The sequence below is a fragment of the Stylophora pistillata genome, chromosome 7 (genome assembly GCF_964205215.1).
Source record: "Stylophora pistillata chromosome 7, jaStyPist1.2, whole genome shotgun sequence".
Taxonomy (NCBI): domain Eukaryota; kingdom Metazoa; phylum Cnidaria; class Anthozoa; order Scleractinia; family Pocilloporidae; genus Stylophora; species Stylophora pistillata.
The window spans coordinates 20,082,316-20,102,315 of NC_142525.1; the positions used below are offsets into that span (position 1 = coordinate 20,082,316).

The following is a 20,000-nucleotide window of genomic DNA, read 5'->3' on the forward strand; positions in this document are numbered from 1 at the left end:
TCGGCCGACAGGTTTTTTGGGGAGCTCTTCTTCACAATTACCGAAATTTGTACTTTCATTGACAAATTCTACATCAGAAAAAAAAAAAACTTCATTCAATCTTGGAAGAGACCACACCAGTGAAATTGTTTTACCTGGAAACAAGAAAACAGATGGTCTAGCTGTTCAGCAGAAAAATCCCAAGCTAATTTGGCCAGGAGGTCATGGATGTTCTTTACAATTGCATCATGTTTTCCAGCCTGCAAAAACATGAAAAAGAACAATGTCACAGGAGTGACGAAATTCAACTTAAACACCAGCACCATACACGCATAAAAAGGATCAACTTTTCATTCAAACCTGAGCAGCCCAGATGTTGTCCAAATCTTCTAAAGACAAAGCCTTTTCCTTAATGACAAATCGCAAAATTTTCTCCAATTTTTCAACATACTAGAGTAGAAGAAATACAAAAACAATATGGGGTTTCAGAAACACTTCCTTCCAAATACTAGTACATTGCATACACATTATTGAGAGCAACATTGCTAAATAGTTATGCAATTACATGTACACATGTTCTGTTTCTAAATTATCCTTTATTTCATTATTAAACCAAAATCCTAATTCTTATTTGTTCAGTATCAATTTTTGTAATATGAATAAAGAGAGGGTAAAAAGTGAACATGGAGAATTTTTAAACCACCATAAACACACATAATAATAATAATAATAATAACAACAATAATAATAATAATAATAATAATAATAATAATGAACTTTATTTATCGTCGATAACATGGGGAGTGGTCACCCAATCTCCCGAGCCAAGGGCTCATGTATAAAACGCTTGACTAAAGGAAATACAAATTAAATAATAGATAAATATGATATATGAGATATAAAAGTTCATTAAACTATATACAATAAATATTATCGATATAAAAGTTTAAAAAAAAAGAAAAAAAGGCAACAAGATACAGCTCTAACATTGACATGCTTTATACTCTACATTTTTGATTAATGATTTGAAATGCTGGACTGTAGGAGATGATTTGGTAGGCAAAGGCAATTTATTCCACACATGGGCAATAAAGTAAGAAAAAGAATTATGCATAAAATGATTATTATACGATGGTTGAGAGACGTTTAATCCACTACCTTGTAGGTTGTAGTTGGTAACTCTAGGCTTAAAAAAATTAGATATATAGTTAGGGCCATGCTTCCTAAAACTTTGGAAAAAGACAGTGAGTGAATGTTCGATACGTCTTTGCTCAAGTGAGGCCCTTGAGGTGATAGGTAGACAAGCGTTGTAAGTGACTGAGTTCCCTAAATTTAAAATAGATCTTAATGCATAATGATTGGCACATTCAAGTTTGTTGTTCAATGTTTGCGAAATCCCTAGCAGTAATGGAGAACAGTATTCAAAGTTCGGTAGCACGTAGGCTTTTTATAAAGTGATCATCATGTTTGAAGGAACCAATCAAAGGAACCATTTGAAGGAACCAAAACAGAACTGTACAATGCATGCAGCAACTCTTCAAAGTTTAGCTTCTTTTAGACTTCGTCTTTGTCAAGTACATGTTAATGATTGAAAAGTTTAATATAACATGGAAGTACTATAACAGAGCTCAGGTGCAACAGCTGACAAAGTTTAGTGGAACTCTGTTTTGTGAAAGCTTCCCAGAGATTGATGCCAGAGTGACCAGGCCAGATACACCAAAGAGTTTGTGCATCTGGTTATTCTTCTATTAACTCCGCTTTGTGTAATCATATCTACAATCAATAACCTGAGGCTGATGGAGATTGTCTTTTAGCACAATTGAAAGCACTCCATTTTTCTGGATCCACTCCTGTCAGGTAAGCAAAATACAGTAGTGTGAGATATGTAGTAATAATATTATACTGCGCAAAAGGCCAATTCACTACCTGTGGACTGTAGGCAGATACTTATTGTATGTTAACCAATTCAATTTTTTGAATTTCAGTATCAATATCGTAGCTCTTTATAATCAGTTCCTGATATGTTTTGGTAGATATGTAAGTATTACTTGTTTAATACTCACAGCCATCCTCTCTGCTGTTAGCCACTCCTCCTCCTCCGCAACAGTATGTCTGTGAGTGAAGTATGATACACCAGTGATAACTTTGTTTATCTGAAAAAAATAAATAAAAAAATTAATATCTATGGAATATTTTCCACAAACATATTAATCAATCAATGAATATCAACTTCATTCAATTTCTGCAGTAGATGATTATATTTGGCCACAAATTTTAGAAAAATGAAAATAGTAATCTCTCCTCCAATACATGCCCTTGTCGAATAAGAAATCCTTGTATCGTCTTAAATTTTAAAGAAGCCCCATGAGAGTACAAGTCCATTATTTGAATGAGTCTCCAGTGTACGTTTTGTTCAATGCAAGTGCATTGAACAGGACATACACTGTAGCCGTATTGCATTACCTCATTTAGTGCATTCATCTTTCCATTAAAAGAAGAAATTTGAAGTAATCTATTGAAAAATGCAAATGTAAATAGTGTTAATAATTTTTAAAAAAAACCCTTGAAACCATTTCTAGGATGTTTCAATTTTTTTTTATCTTTAACCAACCTGAGTATCATTTTCAGTTTAAATGTTTCCAAATGCTTGGCAATGTCCTCTCGAGATGTGAGCCTCACTGCCAAGTTTCTAAGAGCCTAAAAACAACACAAGTTTCAGTCAAATGTGAAGTTGCAAATTTCATGCCCTTCACATCAATAAACTGCAGGTATGTTTGCAGCAAAGTTCATCAGTTTGGCATCTTTCAGTATGTTCAGTGGTCACGAGGAGTACTTAGTTGTGACCCTCTTTGGGAAAATGGACACTAGATGCTTTTCTGTCAAATCAGGGGTTTCATTGAGGGCCAGGCACCGGCCAAATTGACTGGTTGTAAGGACGGTTTTGCCCACCTGGTTTAACAATCGGGAGGAAGGTTTATCTTATAAAGAAGTTTAGTTCAAAAAGTTTTGCCCGCCTGTGAAAACCAGTTGCCCTCCTGCTGAAAAAATTAATGAAACCCCTTGTTGGGAATCGGTTTTCGCTGACAAAGAAACTCACAATTTCTTGATTTTAACAGTTTTAATAGCACAGCATCAATCCTAGCTGTCACAATTCTTTTTTCAACTCGCTCTCTCTACTCTCTCACACTCCCACTTCTCGTCTCATAATTTATATCAAAGGACTCAAGGTTCAAACGGGTGAATTTGACGTCTAGCTGTCATCACCGGAAAACAGAAACTTGTGTAATGCAACTTGCAGTCACGACACCCTGCAAACGGTCTAAAAAGCATTGTTAATGGATACTAAATAGCTAACTCAAGCTTTTAAAGGGTTTCTACCACACAAAAAGTTCAACAGATTACCAAAGTCCAAAATTGGAGCTTATTTACTGTTGAATGATTGACCAAAATATAAAAAGGGGTCAGTTCTAAACATTGAACAGTTGACCAAAGTCCAAAAACAGATAGCTTAAACCATCAAACAGTTCACCAAAAATAAAAATAGTTGGCTTGATTATTACCGTTATATCCATTACTGGATTATGGTTCGGTTGACCATAATCCAGTAACGGATACCTTAAACCAAAAAGTGGTTTACCAAAATCAACAAAATGAGAGCTCGAAATGTTAAGGGTTGTCATCAAGCCAGCAAAATCTTTTACAGAAAAAACTTCCTAAGCAACAACAGATAATTGTCTGGATCCATAACCACTGAGTACAGTGACTTGATATGACTTGAAAAATAATAACTGGGATACACTAGTGCACTTTATTTTTGAGTAAACTATTGACGTTTTCCTCTGACATTCATGAAGTGAGTGCATTTACAGAGAAGAATTCCCCTGCCAAAATAATATCTTGAAGGGCTGCTGTAAGAAACAATTTAAAAGCCACAACTGCAAAAGCTGGTGCACTATTTGGGTTACATGTATGTGGAAATTTCCCAAACATGTGTACAACGCAAATTCATACACCCTTTACTGCTGTCACAAAACCATAGCCATTGCAAATAACAACTCCAGATTTAATTCATAATTTCTTCCTTTTTTATAATATTACTACCATTATTATTATTGAAAATGAACTTCACGTTTTTTTGTTGTGAAGTTTCATGAAACAAATTTGCATATTCAATGCCATGACCTTGTCAGAAGCTGAGATGCTTTAGGTTCAAATAATGCAATGCACAAGAAATGTTCAACTGTTTAAAAAATGTGCAGTTGTTTAGTGCAAATACTGGATGTTTGCTGCTAATGTTTTAAAGTTTCATGAAACAAATTTGCATAAGCAATGCTATCAAATTGTAAGAAACTGAGATGTTTTCTTCAGAACTTAAAGTGCCCCTGAAATCAAAATTTGCGTACATCATTTTTCCCATTTTTGTGTTCAGTGTCTCCTTCACCTACTCTGCCAAATTTCAGTTTAGACCGAGCACCAGAAATATCTTTTTTCGGGCCGTTAAATTCATGATTTTGCGTCCACCATTATTTGATCATGTTCCGGAAGTTGATTGCAGGACTCAGAGGAAGTGACATCAAAGGCTCAACGCGAAAATCTCACATGGCAAAATGTCAAGAAAACATATCAAGAGTGCTTTACTCTATTCTTACAAAAACTAAACAAAAATGACTGGGCATCGATGCATAAGTCAAAGCTGAAGTAATCGTGCAGACCACGCTGTTGGTATTTCTCTGCATTGGAGCCTTGCAAATAGATCAGAGCGGAAAAACGGATGCAATTTGTGCAACCTCTCCAAGTAAACTTGAATCCTACAGAAATATTTGTGATCTACTCTGAACACTTCTCGGAGGACTGTTTCGAGAGATCTGTGTACTTTGAACAGAGTTAATTGACTCTGCTTTGAAGGATCTAGGCGAAGAATTCTGTCGGGTTCAGTGCCTACTGTTCAAGAAGAGAAGGGACAAGAAAAACCGTCCTCAGTGCGATCTCAACGCCGGAAAGCAAGGTCTACGAACCTCCACGGATTTTGTCACCTTTACGTATGAGCTGATCAATATCCACCTTTAACAACTCTCTGGCAGAATACCTTACACAAAGGAAAGTACTAGGCAAACATTGTAAATAAGAATGATAAAATAGCCGAATTGAGGATTGAAATTTCTGACCTCAAAGAGCTCACCTTTATACAAAAGAGATGAAAAATATAATTGTGTGCTCTGATTCTAAAAAAAGCTGGCTTTAATATCAGCGAAAGCAGAACAAACAACTTAAGACACAGAGCGTAAAAACACTTTAAAATGTAGGCTTGCAGCCAAAATCCGAGAAAATGAAAATTTCTTTAAAAAACCTGTCAAACTATCAACCATCTGACAGCCAAGTCAGCGTGCTATCAAAGGGTCTCAAATTCATCCCAACGCCCGTGACAAACAAATTTAAAATCAGGCCAACTTTTGCGAGATTTATTTGCAAGACGAATGCGCCTCCGTTACACCTTTGACGGACAAAACAAAGAACCACTTCTGTTTCATATCAAACTGAATGCCACCGGTTCAGTCTTCTATCGCCCTTCAGAGCTACTTGGAAAATTGTCATAACGCTACTTGCAGACTGCATCTAAGCCAAAAAATACTTTGTAACGCAATGAGGTCATGGCTCTAAAAGAGTTGAAACAAACTCTGCTTTAAACCTCACTGAAGCAACACAACAATAGTCATTATGAATAAGACAGAAAAAACAAAAGAGGCCAAAGTGCAACTAAACAACAGAGCTCACTTCAAACCTCTCAAAGCACTGAGAGGAAAAAACACCTAGCAAAGAGTTAATGAGATCATTGACCAAATGCATCGGGGAAAACACATTGATGGCTTAGAAATGGCTTTCATACACTCCCAATATCCGCCTTCGGATACACAATTAGCCATTGCCGAAAACTATTTTTACTAATCACCCTATCATTTCTCACAAAAAAGGAAAATCCCTTACAACATGCAAAAATAAAGTTCAAAGGCGATAAAGCGATGCGACCACAAAAGCCACATGGAGAGTCCGTGCCGTTCTGTGTTTGTCTTTGTTCGCATGGCAAAAATTCATCGTTTGTTGGCGCAAAACTATCCACAGAAGCTTCAGATTATTTCTGGGACAATTCATCGTCTGACAACGACGCAGTTCGTTGTCAGACAGTTCCCGACTGACAACGAAGCAGTTCTCAAAAAAGTAATATGACTGTGTGATTCTCTTGTGCAGTGAACAAAGAGAGTTGTGACAAAGCAAAGCATAAGTTTGTTGAGCCTTTGACCTCATAATGACGTTTTTGCAGGCTCAGCTGGAACATGTTTTCAGCAATGGCGGGTGATTTTTGGACGACTTTGAAGTAGTAAAAATTGGTCATTGAAGGTTTGTTTTGAGTTTTTAATGGCAAAAAGAGTCTTAGCTTGACCCAATTCAACATTGTGTAAACAATTTAGGCCAAAAAAAAATGGTAAATGTTCGTCTCAGGGACACTTTAAAACGCATGTTTTTTTTTTTAATGGATACACAAACCACTTAAACATTTTTTCTACAGCATTCAACGGATACAATGTTTTTTCAAATGGATAAGCAAACTGTTTAAATGCTTGCACAATCCATTTGAACCAATTTAAATGGATAGCAAACGGTTTCCCAGTTGGTATCTGTTTTCCCAAAGAGGGTTTCATGTATAGTGTGAAGTTGCAACATTAGCATAAAAAAAAGTCAAGTACATGTAACATTGCTCTTAGGGTCTCTTTCTATTTTTTTTCTTCTTTTCTTTCTTTTCTGTTCTTTTTCTTGAATACAAGGTGAACATGTTAAAAGAAGTTGAGGTGAAGCTCTCAACAGATAGGTGCAAATGTAATCCACAATTTTAATTATTTCAAAATACCTTGATAATAGATGAGAGAGCATCATTCTTTGCTTCATTCTTTGCCTCTTTTTTAAGCTCATCATCAGTTAAGTTCTCAAGAAATGTAGGAACAAAATCCTGCAGAAATTTGGGAAACTTGCTTTAAACATACTGTAAAATGGAGGGTTGTGATGCATATGATCCCCATCTTTAAGTAGGGCCTGAGGATTACAAAACTACCCAACCCTACAATGAAGACTTTAGCAAGTTTTAATGAATAACGAAGTAAAGCTGAATTATTTTTCCTTTTATAATGTAACTTCCCTCACAATAAATCTCCACATGTTGAGCATGGGATTTGAATCTTGAGCAAGCAGTTCAACATTTTTTTTTTCATTTTTAGTTCACTACACCTAGAGAAACACTGCTTTTTCAAAAAAGTAAATAACTTACTATAACAGGTAAAAAGTATTTTTCTACAGTGCTAGTTGTGAGAACCTCTGCACAGGATCCAAATGGTCTGAAATAAAAACAAACTGCTTTTAATAGTTGAGTATTGCCTCTTCAATTTTTCCACTTATTCTACCCTCTATCAGAATACACAGGATGGGGAAAAGAAAATCCCAAAAGAATAACACCACATGACTGTATTAAGTAATGATAAGGGTGCAAAGACATGACACCAGACCCTTCTTTAAATTAAGCATTGTATCCTGAACTTTGTAAGACACCAATTTACCTTCTTATACACCTAGAGAAACACTGCTTTTTCAAAAAAGGAAATAACTTACTATAACAGGTAAAAAGTATTTTTCTACAGTGCTAGTTGTGAGAACCTCTGAATAAGAACATTCTACTGACAACAATCATTCACTTGACTCTGATGATGACTTCCGCACAGGTTGTCAAAACGTCAGTCACTACCACCGACAACAGTCCTTCTTAGGACTACACTCACCCGGACGATCACACTACACCTTCACAATTTATCTTCTGTACATAAAGGAGTATACAGTACTTTGACTGATGCTTATACTAGATGTATGACATACAACCACACTGTATAACAAACAATGCCTTGGTCACTCAATCAGAGAGGACAGAGCACCTCAGGATTTGCACAAAAGCATGTTCTGTAATAAACAACTTGCCACTACTGTACTTTTCAGTGCTAACAAAAACAACCAACATGAATGTGGAATCATGGCCATCACTGACATGGATCTCTAAACATCTGGCTTTGTACGTATACATACATGTAATAGGATTAGAAATTGAGACTAAAGCCATCACCGACATTCATGCAGATTCCCATTTACCTGGATTTGCATGTTTTCAATGTAAGATATAGAGAAACTGACAGCATCACAAACCTAAGGAGAGCTGCTAAGAGTGGGACACTAAGATTACTGCCATCACATATTCTTTCCTGTAAAGTGCTAAAGCCTCCCAGTAAACCAAACTTGTTGACCAGGTCCACAAGCCACCCCTACAGAGAAAAATTTTATATGTATGAAAATATAGGGACAAAATTAGAGTGTTTCAAGTTGTGACTGCTTTAGACATCACAGCAACTACAAAAAATTGGGGACATGTAAAGAGCAGTCATGGCATACTGCTACATATACAGATAGCTCTAAACACAAAATGAATGGCATGGTCAGCTACTTCAAATGTCCTATAATACTGCAGGAAATGTCTTTTTTAGGCAACCAATTTTTATTCTGGTGACAATTTTGTGATTTTAGGTTGCTAAATGGCTAAAAGGTTGAGCATAGAGTTGTATATAAAAACTTTTATTCCACTTCACACATCATAACACAGCAATTAAAGATTGTAACCAAAACTTTCACAATCAACTGTCTTGTTGAAAACCTTTAGATGCTAAACTTAAATTGACCCCTGTTAAACCCACTTGGACTGGACAAGTAGAGTCCCAAGAATTCTCTAATTCTCTCCATAACTGTGAAATGATGAACCTTTCCATCCAAATGCATATCAAACTCCTAACTCATACCAGATAAAATCCCTCACAAAGCATGCCTTCCACGATCTGTACAGGGAGCCGTTTCAATCAAACCAACTAAGTTTCACAATTGAAATAAATGTACCTTTGGTGACCTGGCATCAGGAGGTCTAGCATAAATTGAATTTTCAGCCACCTAAATAGATGATATAAAATAATGTAGAGCAATTTACTCTTTGTGTAACATACTTAAACAAAATGATAATTTCCATAAGAATAAAATTATCATTATTCGATACCATCATCAAATGTCAAAGACGAAACAAGGCAAACTTCAGAAGTAAACCAAACTGCTGGGAATCAAATGTACATGTATAGTCACCCAATAATACATTATAACTTTTGAAACCCATCAGAAAGTGGCAAACAACAACCAGGTGACTGGAGGAACCAAGGATAATGTTGTTGTTCAGCATGTTGCATACAATGTTGCATACATGTACACCTGTATAGCTGAATTTCTGCATAATAATAGAGAAAAAGCAATTGAGTATTGTGGGCACTCAGGAATGCAAACCAGGAAATTCCATGTTCAAGTAAGTAACATGTATATATACAAGATATATGTTGTAGTTCAATTTTATCCTTGGTTCCAATTTTATTTTCCTTTGTTTCAAACTCATTATCATACATTAACATGACCGAGAACAAAGGAAAATAAAATTTGAACCAGGTATAAAATTGAAATACAACATATACACACTGTACATGTAGCCAAAAAGTTTGCCCTTCTGCCAATTCAAAATTTTACTCTTGCTAGGAAAGCCTTCCTTTGAGTCAATAACACCTTTTGCTTTTTGTTAGTTACTGACACATTTTGTAGTTTTAAGTGATCATAAAGAATCCTTATACATTAATTCAATAAGAGCAAGTAAAAAGAGGTAATGATGATGATGATGATAAAAATTATTATAATAAATACAATTAAAGACAGTAGATAAGTACAATTTTCCACCAACTGACCTGAGCTCCCTGTGGTACTGTCTCGGAAGGCCTGGCACCATTGTAGATATTAAATCTGACAGGTAAAATCCAAGTAGACACAGTTTTACTTCAAAACTAGTTTCAATTAAGATACAAAGTATAAATACACATCGACAAAAACACTTTTTACAAGAATAATACATTGGAAACAGAGTACATGTGGTTGAAACATACAACTACCAAGCATATTTAAAACAAATCTCATTTAATGCATAACGTTGTGCATGTAAATGTAGAAGATATATGTCTGCCACAATGTTTTAAATAGTTTTGGGTAAATCGAAAATGACCTCTGAAAAATGATAAAATAATATCAAAAAAACATAAATTATATATTTTTGCTTAAAGTAAAAAAACACTGACTCTTTCTGTAAATTTTAAAGATCATGGGACCAATGATGGTGATAGAGAAAAAAGGTTAATGAAAAGTTTCAAAGGGAAAATTGCAAAAATGAATCAATAATTGCTACTGAGACCAAACAGTTGCACATACCTGGACATAGGATTAAACACTAAAGATAGAAGATCAAGAAGAGGAAACCAATCTTGGCTTAGTTTTGTTACACACAACTCTACAAGCTTCTCTGTATTCTTTAAGATAGCTTTCTGAAAGGATAAATAAAGAAATAGAAAACAAAAAATTATTACAAAATTTTCATCTCTTCACCAGCTATCATAATTATTTTCAGTCTACAGCACAGACTTTGGAGTTTGTTAAGGTGCACCACTAACTCAAAGCCAGGGTTAAAATCATGGATACAGCAGGGCTGTGGTCTAGCAGCACCCGGTGGCCCCTGGCGCCTTACATTTATTCTTGGGCAACCCAGAAATCTTAAGTTAGTTTTTTCATAAAAAGCATATATATGCTGGGCACCCTGGATTTAACAGTTTCTGAGCACTGGGCTCTCTTCAATTTCTCTTAGAGCACAGCCTTGATGCAGTTTTGTGCAAAAGTTATGCAAATACTTGTTGACAAAATTTGACAGAATTCCAAGAAGAAATTTGCACGACATTTTGGCAAATTCTCAAGGCAGCTTTTGTGTGGATTCATCTGAAATTTAGCACTGGGGATGTTTGTGAGTCTCAAAATTTTGAGAGATTTCATTCCCCCCAAAAATTTGTGGGAAACTTTCCAGAGAAAATTTGCAATTCATTATTCACAAAAACTCTGTGTTTGTGAAGATTGTATATCAAGCTATAAGCTGTTCAGTAAATATAGATGACAACCACTATTGACCCACATTGGTCTCTGATAATTTAGAAAAATAAACAAGCCTTGCAACTCTTGAAAGATGAAGGAAAGTAGCAGTCATCTACAGGTACATGTAACCTACCTTTAGCTGAAAACCAATCTAATTCTTGGATTCACACAATAAAGACAAAAAAAGACAACTTGGACTCACATGAATGTCATACTTCCATCCATTTACTGCTTCATCATTAAGAATTTTATGAAATGATGTGGTCAAGCCATCTCTAAAGAACCTCTGGCACTCCTCACTCTTGGTGTCTAGCTCTGTTAATATTGGGAAACATCGTCATGTGTAAGCTAAAAGAAGATACTGTATACCACCATGTTACATTCACAGCTATCACTCAGATATTGACAAGCTTCTTGTTCATCAAAGTACTAAATGAAAACCATGTTTGTCATTGACAACCGTTGAATTTATTGAGAAATACTCTCTCTGTTTCTTGCTATTCTGTTGTAAAGGTATCGTTGATATCAGTAATGCCTAACAGCTATAGCATCATGCTGTTCACCTTATTTTACCTAATCTAACAAACAAATATACCAGTTCACTGTAAATGTAATGCAAATTAAAACTGGTGAACTCATCAAATTTCATTTGTCTCTCAACATACATACATGTAAATTATACAATGATTTAACAATATATAATATGTAGGGATGCCTTGCTGGTTTTGTACAAAACAGACCATAAGAAAAAATATCTGCATGAATTAAATATCATGATTTAGATGTTAAACCATCAAATATGGGATATATCAATCAATATTTTCATTTTCTAGAGCTATGGCATCTAGAATTGAAAATATATTCTGTGGTATATATCTGAGGCCACTGAGAGGCTAACAACAGGTTACCAATTACACCAAACTTAACTATAAATATTCCTGGTAAGGACTGCATCAATGTTTTATGCTCCTATTTTGTTTTACACAAACTACAAAGGGGAAACCGAGACAGCCTACAAAACTTTTAATCTCTTTCTATAAAAAAGCATACAAATCAACGTGTACCTGCTCTGCAAAGTTTGATGGATGCCTCCAAGAGAACTTCCAGTTCACCTTTGGGAAGAACAGGTACCACCCAACGTGGCCTGTTAATCATCTCATCCAATTTGGACAATTCAGTAAGAGGAAATGCCACTTCTCCATTAGGCAACAATAGACTAGAACTATCATCATTCTGTATAACTGAGTTCTCATTGTCCTGCTGTTGACCAGAGTCATTTGACTGGCCACCTTGTTGTGCAGGTGTAGTACTGTTTGGGGGGGCAGAGTCCCCACTTGTCCCTCCACGCACAGAAACAGTCATTTTGCAATAATATAATATCAAGTGTCACGTAACAACCATTTATGTGTGCAAACATTAATGTAGTTTGTGAAAAAATAATGCTCCTCTCACTCTTCTACACGGTTTAAAAAAATTTGTTCACTTTACCCAGAATTCAAGTAGCAGTTGCTAATCTGAAAGATGCAAGAGATATAGCATTCTTAATTTATTGAATAAGTGGTGACTAATAATACCTGTTCTCTGTAATGAAAAAAGTTCAACTATCACAAATGTGTGGTTTATAATGAGTTTCAATATTTTATCCTATATTTAACAACTATTCGCCAAAGGTGAGGTGAACATCATCGAATAATCCCCAAGGCGAAGTTGAGGAGATTATTCAACAATATTCCCTAAACCTGAGCCGAATAATTGTTTTAGTATAATTTCAGAGCTGAACAACAGAGAAATTTCTAAAAACATAACATTTTAGTAACATTTATTAACATTTTATTTTAACATTTTACATAAACAGCGTGGAGCAGTTTATATAGCGTCATATAAGGAACTGCTTGACCAATCAAACTGCTGGAAACTCTTTGCTCAGCTCTGAAATTATACTAAATAAATATATATATATATATATATATATGCAAATACCAAATGCTGCAAACTATTTAACAGATCCAATTGTCAAGAGGAGACACATGGCAATAACAGGTCCAGAATGTTTCCAAATGACAAGAGTGAATGTGAATGATAGACAATATGCAATGGCTAAACTTTCCAAATTTCTCTTTCTCAAGCGAAAGATCAAAATGGAAGTTAGACCACAGACAAACATAATCATCGACGAATGGTGTTTCCACAAAGCTCATTGTTTGTAATCAAGTAAACGATAAACTGGCCGGGAAGGTTTCAGACACTTAAAATCTAAGACTCCAAATATTCAAGTTTCCACATCAACGTAATGCTAAGTTTCGTCTTCATTGGTTCTTGAGTATACGCCATGTCTAAATGCACGTATATAAATGACACAAAATTAAAACAAAAACACGAAGGCAGTCAGTAGGTCATCTACCACCGAGAAACATCACCGTACATTGCATAAGAGACTAAAATTATTTGTTACATTTCGGACTGGAAAAATCAAACTGTGAACATGAAATTAATTGAAATATTCCCTACTGTCGATGTTTCGATTTTCTAACTTTCTTTTTTTTCCTCAAAACTGACAGGAAATGCAAGTGCAAGCAGGGTTCAAAGTGGTTTCGACATCATGACAAAATTGTCCATACGTTATGGTCTAAGCCTTACCTTATTGAGCTGAAAGAGTATCACATAACAGCCAATTCATAAACCAACACAAAACACAGGCTAGGAGGGCTGAATTCAATTTTGTAGACCTGGTATTTTGAACAAAATCACTGTTTTGCATGTGGAGCAGAATACTCCTTGACGGATCACACATGCGTAGTTACTTCCTGTGGTCACGTGCTTTGGTGACTCATTCCCAGGGATCCCTAAAACTTTACAAGGAAGCCACTGAGCGTATACATACTTCATGTCAACATTTCATGAAGTTTCTCGACTTAAAGTCTCTCCTTTGACAAAAACACATCATTTGCCCTCGATATTCAAACTGTTGCGCATTCAAAACTAGTCAGCTTCCCTGAATACTGATCACAATGCCTATTTCTCCAAGTATGCCCTTGTCAATCACTGCCGAATAAAATCTTCCTTCACTTAATTTAACAAGCTTAATTTACCATTCAGGTTACAGTATCAATGCGCATGAGCATAACATATCGACATTTCTACCCTTCAATAAAAGAATGCAGGAAGTTTGTCACCATGGCCCGAGTCCCCATAGCTCAATGGAAAAACTTTCGAAAAACTGATCGGGAAGGTCGTACGTTCAAATCCCTGTTGAGTTTTTTTTCCTCCGAGCATGGCTGTGATATTTACTAAGAAATATGTTCGTTTACTTCAATCGGCACCAGGCTTAAAATTTCTCATATTCACCATCATCATCCCTGTGCACAAGCATCGCATATCGACCGCATTCCTATCCTCGCAGTATGTAGGAAGTTTATTACCAGGGATCTAGAGACACGGCCCGGCCTGGTCACGAGCCCTACAGCTCAGTGGTAGAGCCGTCTGAAGTGCCAGTCGATCGGATAAAATTAACAATGCAAAATTGAAACAAAAGTAACTTTGCTTTACAAGGTAATTTGGTAACATCAACTAAGTTGAAATTGTAAATTGGCTACTGTAAAGAGTTACAAAGCTGACGTTTCGAGCGTTAGCCCTTCGTCATTCGTTCTGACGAAGGGCTAACGCTCGAAACGTCAGTTTTTTAACTCTTTACGGTGGCCAATTTACAATTTAAACTTAGTTGATAATACCAAATTACCTTGTTACCCCCACCGACGCAGCACCACAGTTTCTTTAGAAACTTGCCCCCTTTATAATTTTGCTTTACCGCGAGTTGTGTTAATGTGACCAACATAATTCATCAGACTGTAACATTATTTTGCTAGGCAGTGTGGCATATTACAGTCGCAGCCAAACTCAGTTTCACAAATTTCTCAAAAAGATTCACACAGATGAAAAGACAAATTCTTCACATTGCACTAGATTTTCTAAGAAACCATTCACTTTACTTTTAACGTCAATAAGATGAAGACGTCTTGATAGCGCTGGTAGTTTAAAACTGCACCAAAACTATTACTGACTGCCGCCAGATAGGAGAAATATTGTTCCAAGAATTCCCTGAAAAATCTCATCTCACTGATGCCCCCCCTCCCCTCACAATATATGTTATTTCACTCTTCAGCTAAGCCTTAGACCATTCTCATGACCAGGGACACAGTGCCCCTGTAAAGAGGAAAGGAGTACACTTCCTCGCTCTCAATTTTTAAGCGATACACCAAACACTTTTCAACACTGTAAAGTCTTCTTTTACCTTTAAAAACTTTCATCCCATACTTAATTGCCTTTTTTGTATTATCAGGCACAGCCTCGTCTTGTATTTGTAAAATTTCTGCTTCTGAAACTTTAGCGAAACGCGAGTTTACGCCGGCCATTTTGTTTTTCACATTATCCACTCGCTCGGAGGTGTATATTTAGTAAATAAACCTCTTCGGGCGGCTGGTATGTCGGCTGATAATGTCCGCGGCTGAGAGATTGTCCGAAAAATGAATATTTGGCCGAGAAGCGAAGCTTCGAGGGCAAATATGAAATTTTGAGGACAATCTCTCAGCCAAGGACATTATCAGCCGACATACCAGCAAGCCAGAACGGGGTTTATTTATTTTAGAACCCTCCCATTAATTTTCTCATAGCAATTAAACTGCGCTTAAACAGTAAAAAAGGCAGTGGTGATCTGATGGCGAATGCGCGTGATTGACGCAAGCAAGCAAAAAAAAAACGAGTTTGGTTTCTTTCCATGTAAATCGAGGAACGGAAAAGTTGAAACTCGTGTTGACTATGTTTCTTTTTCACGGAAAAAAATTGGAGGACAAATATCGACGCGGACGGGGTTATTGTGTGATAGCTGTCCTGTGATTTTGCATCGCGTGACGTAAAGTAACCAATAAAATCGCGCCAAAATAATTGGGTGGGTTATAATGTTAAATAATAAGGATATACCAACAAAGTTGAAATGGTAAATTGGCCACCGTAATGATTACAAAAGCTGACGTTTCGAGCGTTAGCCCTTCGTCGGAGCGAATAGAGGAATTGTGGGTTGTGTGTGCTTTTAAAGGAAGAAAATGGAGCTACGTTATTGGTGGGAGCATGGCAACGAGAAAAACATGTATAATTAGTGGAATGAAAAGCGTTCGTTGATCCCTGTGGGATTTAGACTGCCGGTTTGAAAGATGAGCTTTTGTTCAAGACTTTTACGGCTTTCCGTGCCACCTAAGTGCAAGGAAAGACCGCAGATTGCCATATGTTGCTTAGAATGGTTAGGTAAATTAAAATGTCTAGCGACTGGTTTCGATGTGCCCTTGTCATTCCTTTCCACGTCTCGAAGGTGTTCTCGGAATCGGTCACCTAGTCTTCTGCCTGTTTCGCCGATGTATATCTTTTTGCAATAAGTGCAAGTTATGCAATAGATTACACTGGCGGAGGTGCACGTGAAGTGATCGGTGATCTTAATGGATCGTTTAAGTCCCGATATTTTATCAGTGTTGTGAATGAAAGGACACGTTTTGCATCGTGCACGAGCGCATTTAAAAGTGCCTGGTTGGTCATTAGTCTGAAAAGAACTTCTGACCAAAAAATTGCCTATGTTTTTGTCGCGTTTGAATGAAATGAGCGGAGGCTGCGAAAAGATAGTGCTTGTCTCTGGATCGTTTTAGAGTAATTTAAAGTTTTTAAGAATGATGGATTTAACTGAGGGGTTGTGAGGGTGAAACGTGAGAGTGAATGGAATGCGGTCGGAATCTTCCTTATGCGACGTTTGTAGTGCTGAATGTCGATCAATAAGTTGAGCGCGGTGGTAACCCGCTTGAACGACGGAAACAGGGTAACCACGTTTATCGAAGAACTGGCACCGGCATTGACTCTGATTTGTGGTAGAAATCAGAGTCATCACTACATAAACGACGAAGTCTTAGAAACTGAGAAAAAGGAATGGAATTCTTCAGGTTTGGACCCGTTGTATTGGCTAAATCTGAAACACTACTACGTTTAGCCGAACTAGTGCTCACACTCAATTGTTTTTCATTCGGAAACAACTTCTTCAAACAAACCAATGGTGTAGGTATGGGCACCAAAATGGGACCTAGCTATGCCAATCTTTTTGTAGGTTTTGTCGAACATCAATTTTTCAGCCAATACAACGGGTCCAAACCTGAACTCTACGGTCGCTACATCGACGACTGTATCGGCGCTACCTCCTCTACCAGAGAGGAGCTCACTAAATTCATAACCGCAGTCAATTCTTTTCACCCGGCTCTGAAATATACTTGGGAAATTTCTGACAATTCTTTATCCTTTTTAGACGTCAAAGTTTCAATTGAAGGTAACGGTTTATGCACTAGTGTGTATTACAAACCTACAGACTCGCATAATTACTTGTTATATTCGTCTTCGCATCCATCTCACGTTAAGAATTCCATTCCTTTTTCTCAGTTTCTAAGACTTCGTCGTTTATGTAGTGATGACTCTGATTTCCACCACAAATCAGAGTCAATGCCGGTGCCAGTTCTTCGATAAACGTGGTTACCCTGTTTCCGTCGTTCAAGCGGGTTACCACCGCGCTCAACTTATTGATCGACATTCAGCACTACAAACGTCGCATAAGGAAGATTCCGACCGCATTCCATTCACTCTCACGTTTCACCCTCACAACCCCTCAGTTAAATCCATCATTCTTAAAAACTTTAAATTACTCTAAAACGATCCAGAGACAAGCACTATCTTTTCGCAGCCTCCGCTCATTTCATTCAAACGCGACAAAAACATAGGCAATTTTTTGGTCAGAAGTTCTTTTCAGACTAATGACCAACCAGGCACTTTTAAATGCGCTCGTGCACGATGCAAAACGTGTCCTTTCATTCACAACACTGAAAATATCGGGACCTAAACGATCCAGTAAGATCACCGATCACTTCACGTGCACCTCCGCCAATGTAATCTATTGCATAACTTGCACTTATTGCAAAAAGATATACATCGGCGAAACAGGCAGAAGACTAGGTGACCGATTCCGAGAACACCTTCGAGACGTGGAAAGGAATGACAAGGACACATCGAAACCAGTCGCTAGACATTTTAATTTACCTAACCATTCTAAGCAACATATGGCAATCTGCGGTCTTTCCTTGCACTTAGGTGGCACGGAAAGCCGTAAAAGTCTTGAACAAAAGCTCATCTTTCAAACCAACAGTCTAAATCCCACAGGGATCAACGAACGCTTTTCATTCCACTAATTATACATGTTTTTCTCGTTGCCATGCTCCCACCAATAACGTAGCTCCATTTTCTTCCTTTAAAAGCACACACAACCCACAATTCCTCTATTCGCTCCGACGAAGGGCTAACGCTTGAAACGTCAGCTTTTGTAATCATTACGGTGGCCAATTTACCATTTCAACTTTGTTGATATATCCAAATTATTTCGTTACTCCCACCGACGCAGCCCCAAACAGTTTCTTTCGAAACTATCAGCTTTTATTCATTTATAATGTTGAATAGCCCGCGATAGAGAACCAATCAGATTGCTTGAAACGCCAAGATCATTGAGTGTGTATATACTAATAATAAATATACATTGGTGGTTGGTTGATTAAACTGGACAAAGGAACAGGTCGTAGTCTAAAACTTTCCGCTACTGATATAACCTGTTTGTGAACTGAACCTGTACAGTCGCGCATAAGTAGAAATATGTTTCGTATGATAATCTTTTCTTAAATAAAAAAAAAATAACTGTAAAGAGAGCAAAAAATTAAGGTTATCAACTTGACAGCAGCGTCGTTCGCATATGCTTTATTTCTATTTAATCATTTGGATACGATTCAGTGAACGGAAATTACAGAATTACTCGTTCAAGATGCCCGTGTTATGCAAAACTCCACCTAAGGTCCAGCCTAAACTGAAGCCATTCAGCGAATTAGCAACAGTGATTTTCTTTGATCGACCAAGACCATATCCTTTAGTCAAAAGCTCGTATATATAATTTCCCCCAAAGCAGTCATTTTTAGCATATGGGTCTTCACTAATCTCACTGTAGTCTTTCTTACAGTATGAATACGAGGACCGCCTTATTTTACCAGGACTTACTGTGTTTTTTTCGCAATTAGAACAAACAGCGTCTATATCTGTTAAAACATAATAAAAAGCCGAAAACGCGTAAAATTTTCCTTTCAACTTGGGTTGGTCGTTAAAGGGGGACGATTCGCCGAAAAACAACTCATGAATGACTTTCCTACAATTCTTAACTCGTGCAGTTCCTTGAAATATATTTTCTTCATTTCCATATTGAAGAGATTCCTTAAAACCATTATTGTGACAGGGACTTTGCACGACACATTCAGAATTCTTTGCGCAATTCGCTTTTTTAGCGATGTATCCTAGATATTTTTCCCGAGCCTGGTCTTGTCCGTAGCCCAGATAACTACGGCTAAAAATACTATATGTTTTCCCAGCTATGTCGAAAACAAGAACTTCTGGGCTACTTTTGTCAAAGTCCATGGAATTTTGATGGGACGCTCCCCCTAGATCCAAACTACCATACGACTCGGAATCTTTTGAAGCAAAAACACCTAAAAGGAAATTTACAGTAGCCCAACCATAAATTCCTTCGACCTGGCCATTAATGATTCTAACATCATTGTCGTTCTTAAACAGGAAAGGGCATTTTTCTCTATCATGAAACAGTTTTCTAACCTCATCTAAAATAGCGGTAGCCTGATCTTCAGGCAAGAGTCTCATGCCTGCTGTTGCTAACAAAAATATCGGAGTGGATGCTTGTTTGTCCTGTGGAATGGTTTTCTTAGCAGATTCAAGTAGTGGCTTTATGTAAGCTTCAACTTGCGTCGGGTCATCAGCAAAGTCTGAAATTCCAGGTTTCACTTTGTGTGGTGAGGCATCCATCTGAACAACGTCAGAAGGTTGGA

The 20,000-nt window shown here is 37.0% G+C and overlaps 2 protein-coding genes across 5 annotated transcripts in view; both read right to left on the minus strand.

Moving 5' to 3' along the window:
• The window catches only part of LOC111337228 (ubiquitin carboxyl-terminal hydrolase 9X), a 47,338-nt gene extending 33,490 nt beyond the window's left edge, over positions 1-13,848 (minus strand). For both annotated transcript variants that reach the window (XM_088726523.1, XM_088726522.1), the window contains exons 1-15: positions 13,690-13,848; positions 12,117-12,566; positions 11,255-11,367; positions 10,345-10,457; positions 9,831-9,885; positions 8,953-9,003; positions 8,215-8,330; positions 7,295-7,361; positions 6,881-6,979; positions 2,591-2,676; positions 2,443-2,491; positions 2,043-2,132; positions 1,767-1,829; positions 340-429; positions 135-239 (exon numbers count right to left, since the gene is read on the minus strand). In XM_088726523.1, the coding sequence (XP_088582649.1) occupies positions 135-239; positions 340-429; positions 1,767-1,829; positions 2,043-2,132; positions 2,443-2,491; positions 2,591-2,676; positions 6,881-6,979; positions 7,295-7,361; positions 8,215-8,330; positions 8,953-9,003; positions 9,831-9,885; positions 10,345-10,457; positions 11,255-11,367; positions 12,117-12,414 (1,395 nt within the window). In that variant the 5' untranslated portion in view covers positions 12,415-12,566; positions 13,690-13,848. The remainder of the gene's footprint in view (positions 1-134; positions 240-339; positions 430-1,766; positions 1,830-2,042; positions 2,133-2,442; positions 2,492-2,590; positions 2,677-6,880; positions 6,980-7,294; positions 7,362-8,214; positions 8,331-8,952; positions 9,004-9,830; positions 9,886-10,344; positions 10,458-11,254; positions 11,368-12,116; positions 12,567-13,689) is intronic.
• A 5,006-nt stretch (positions 13,849-18,854) lies between these two features.
• LOC111337240 (ectonucleoside triphosphate diphosphohydrolase 1) overlaps positions 18,855-20,000 on the minus strand; it is an 8,263-nt gene continuing 7,117 nt past the window's right edge. For all 3 annotated transcript variants that reach the window (XM_088727285.1, XM_088727286.1, XM_088727287.1), the window contains one exon: positions 18,855-20,000. This exon is cut by the window's right edge and continues 181 nt beyond it. In XM_088727285.1, the coding sequence (XP_088583411.1) occupies positions 18,922-20,000 (1,079 nt within the window). In that variant the 3' untranslated portion in view covers positions 18,855-18,921.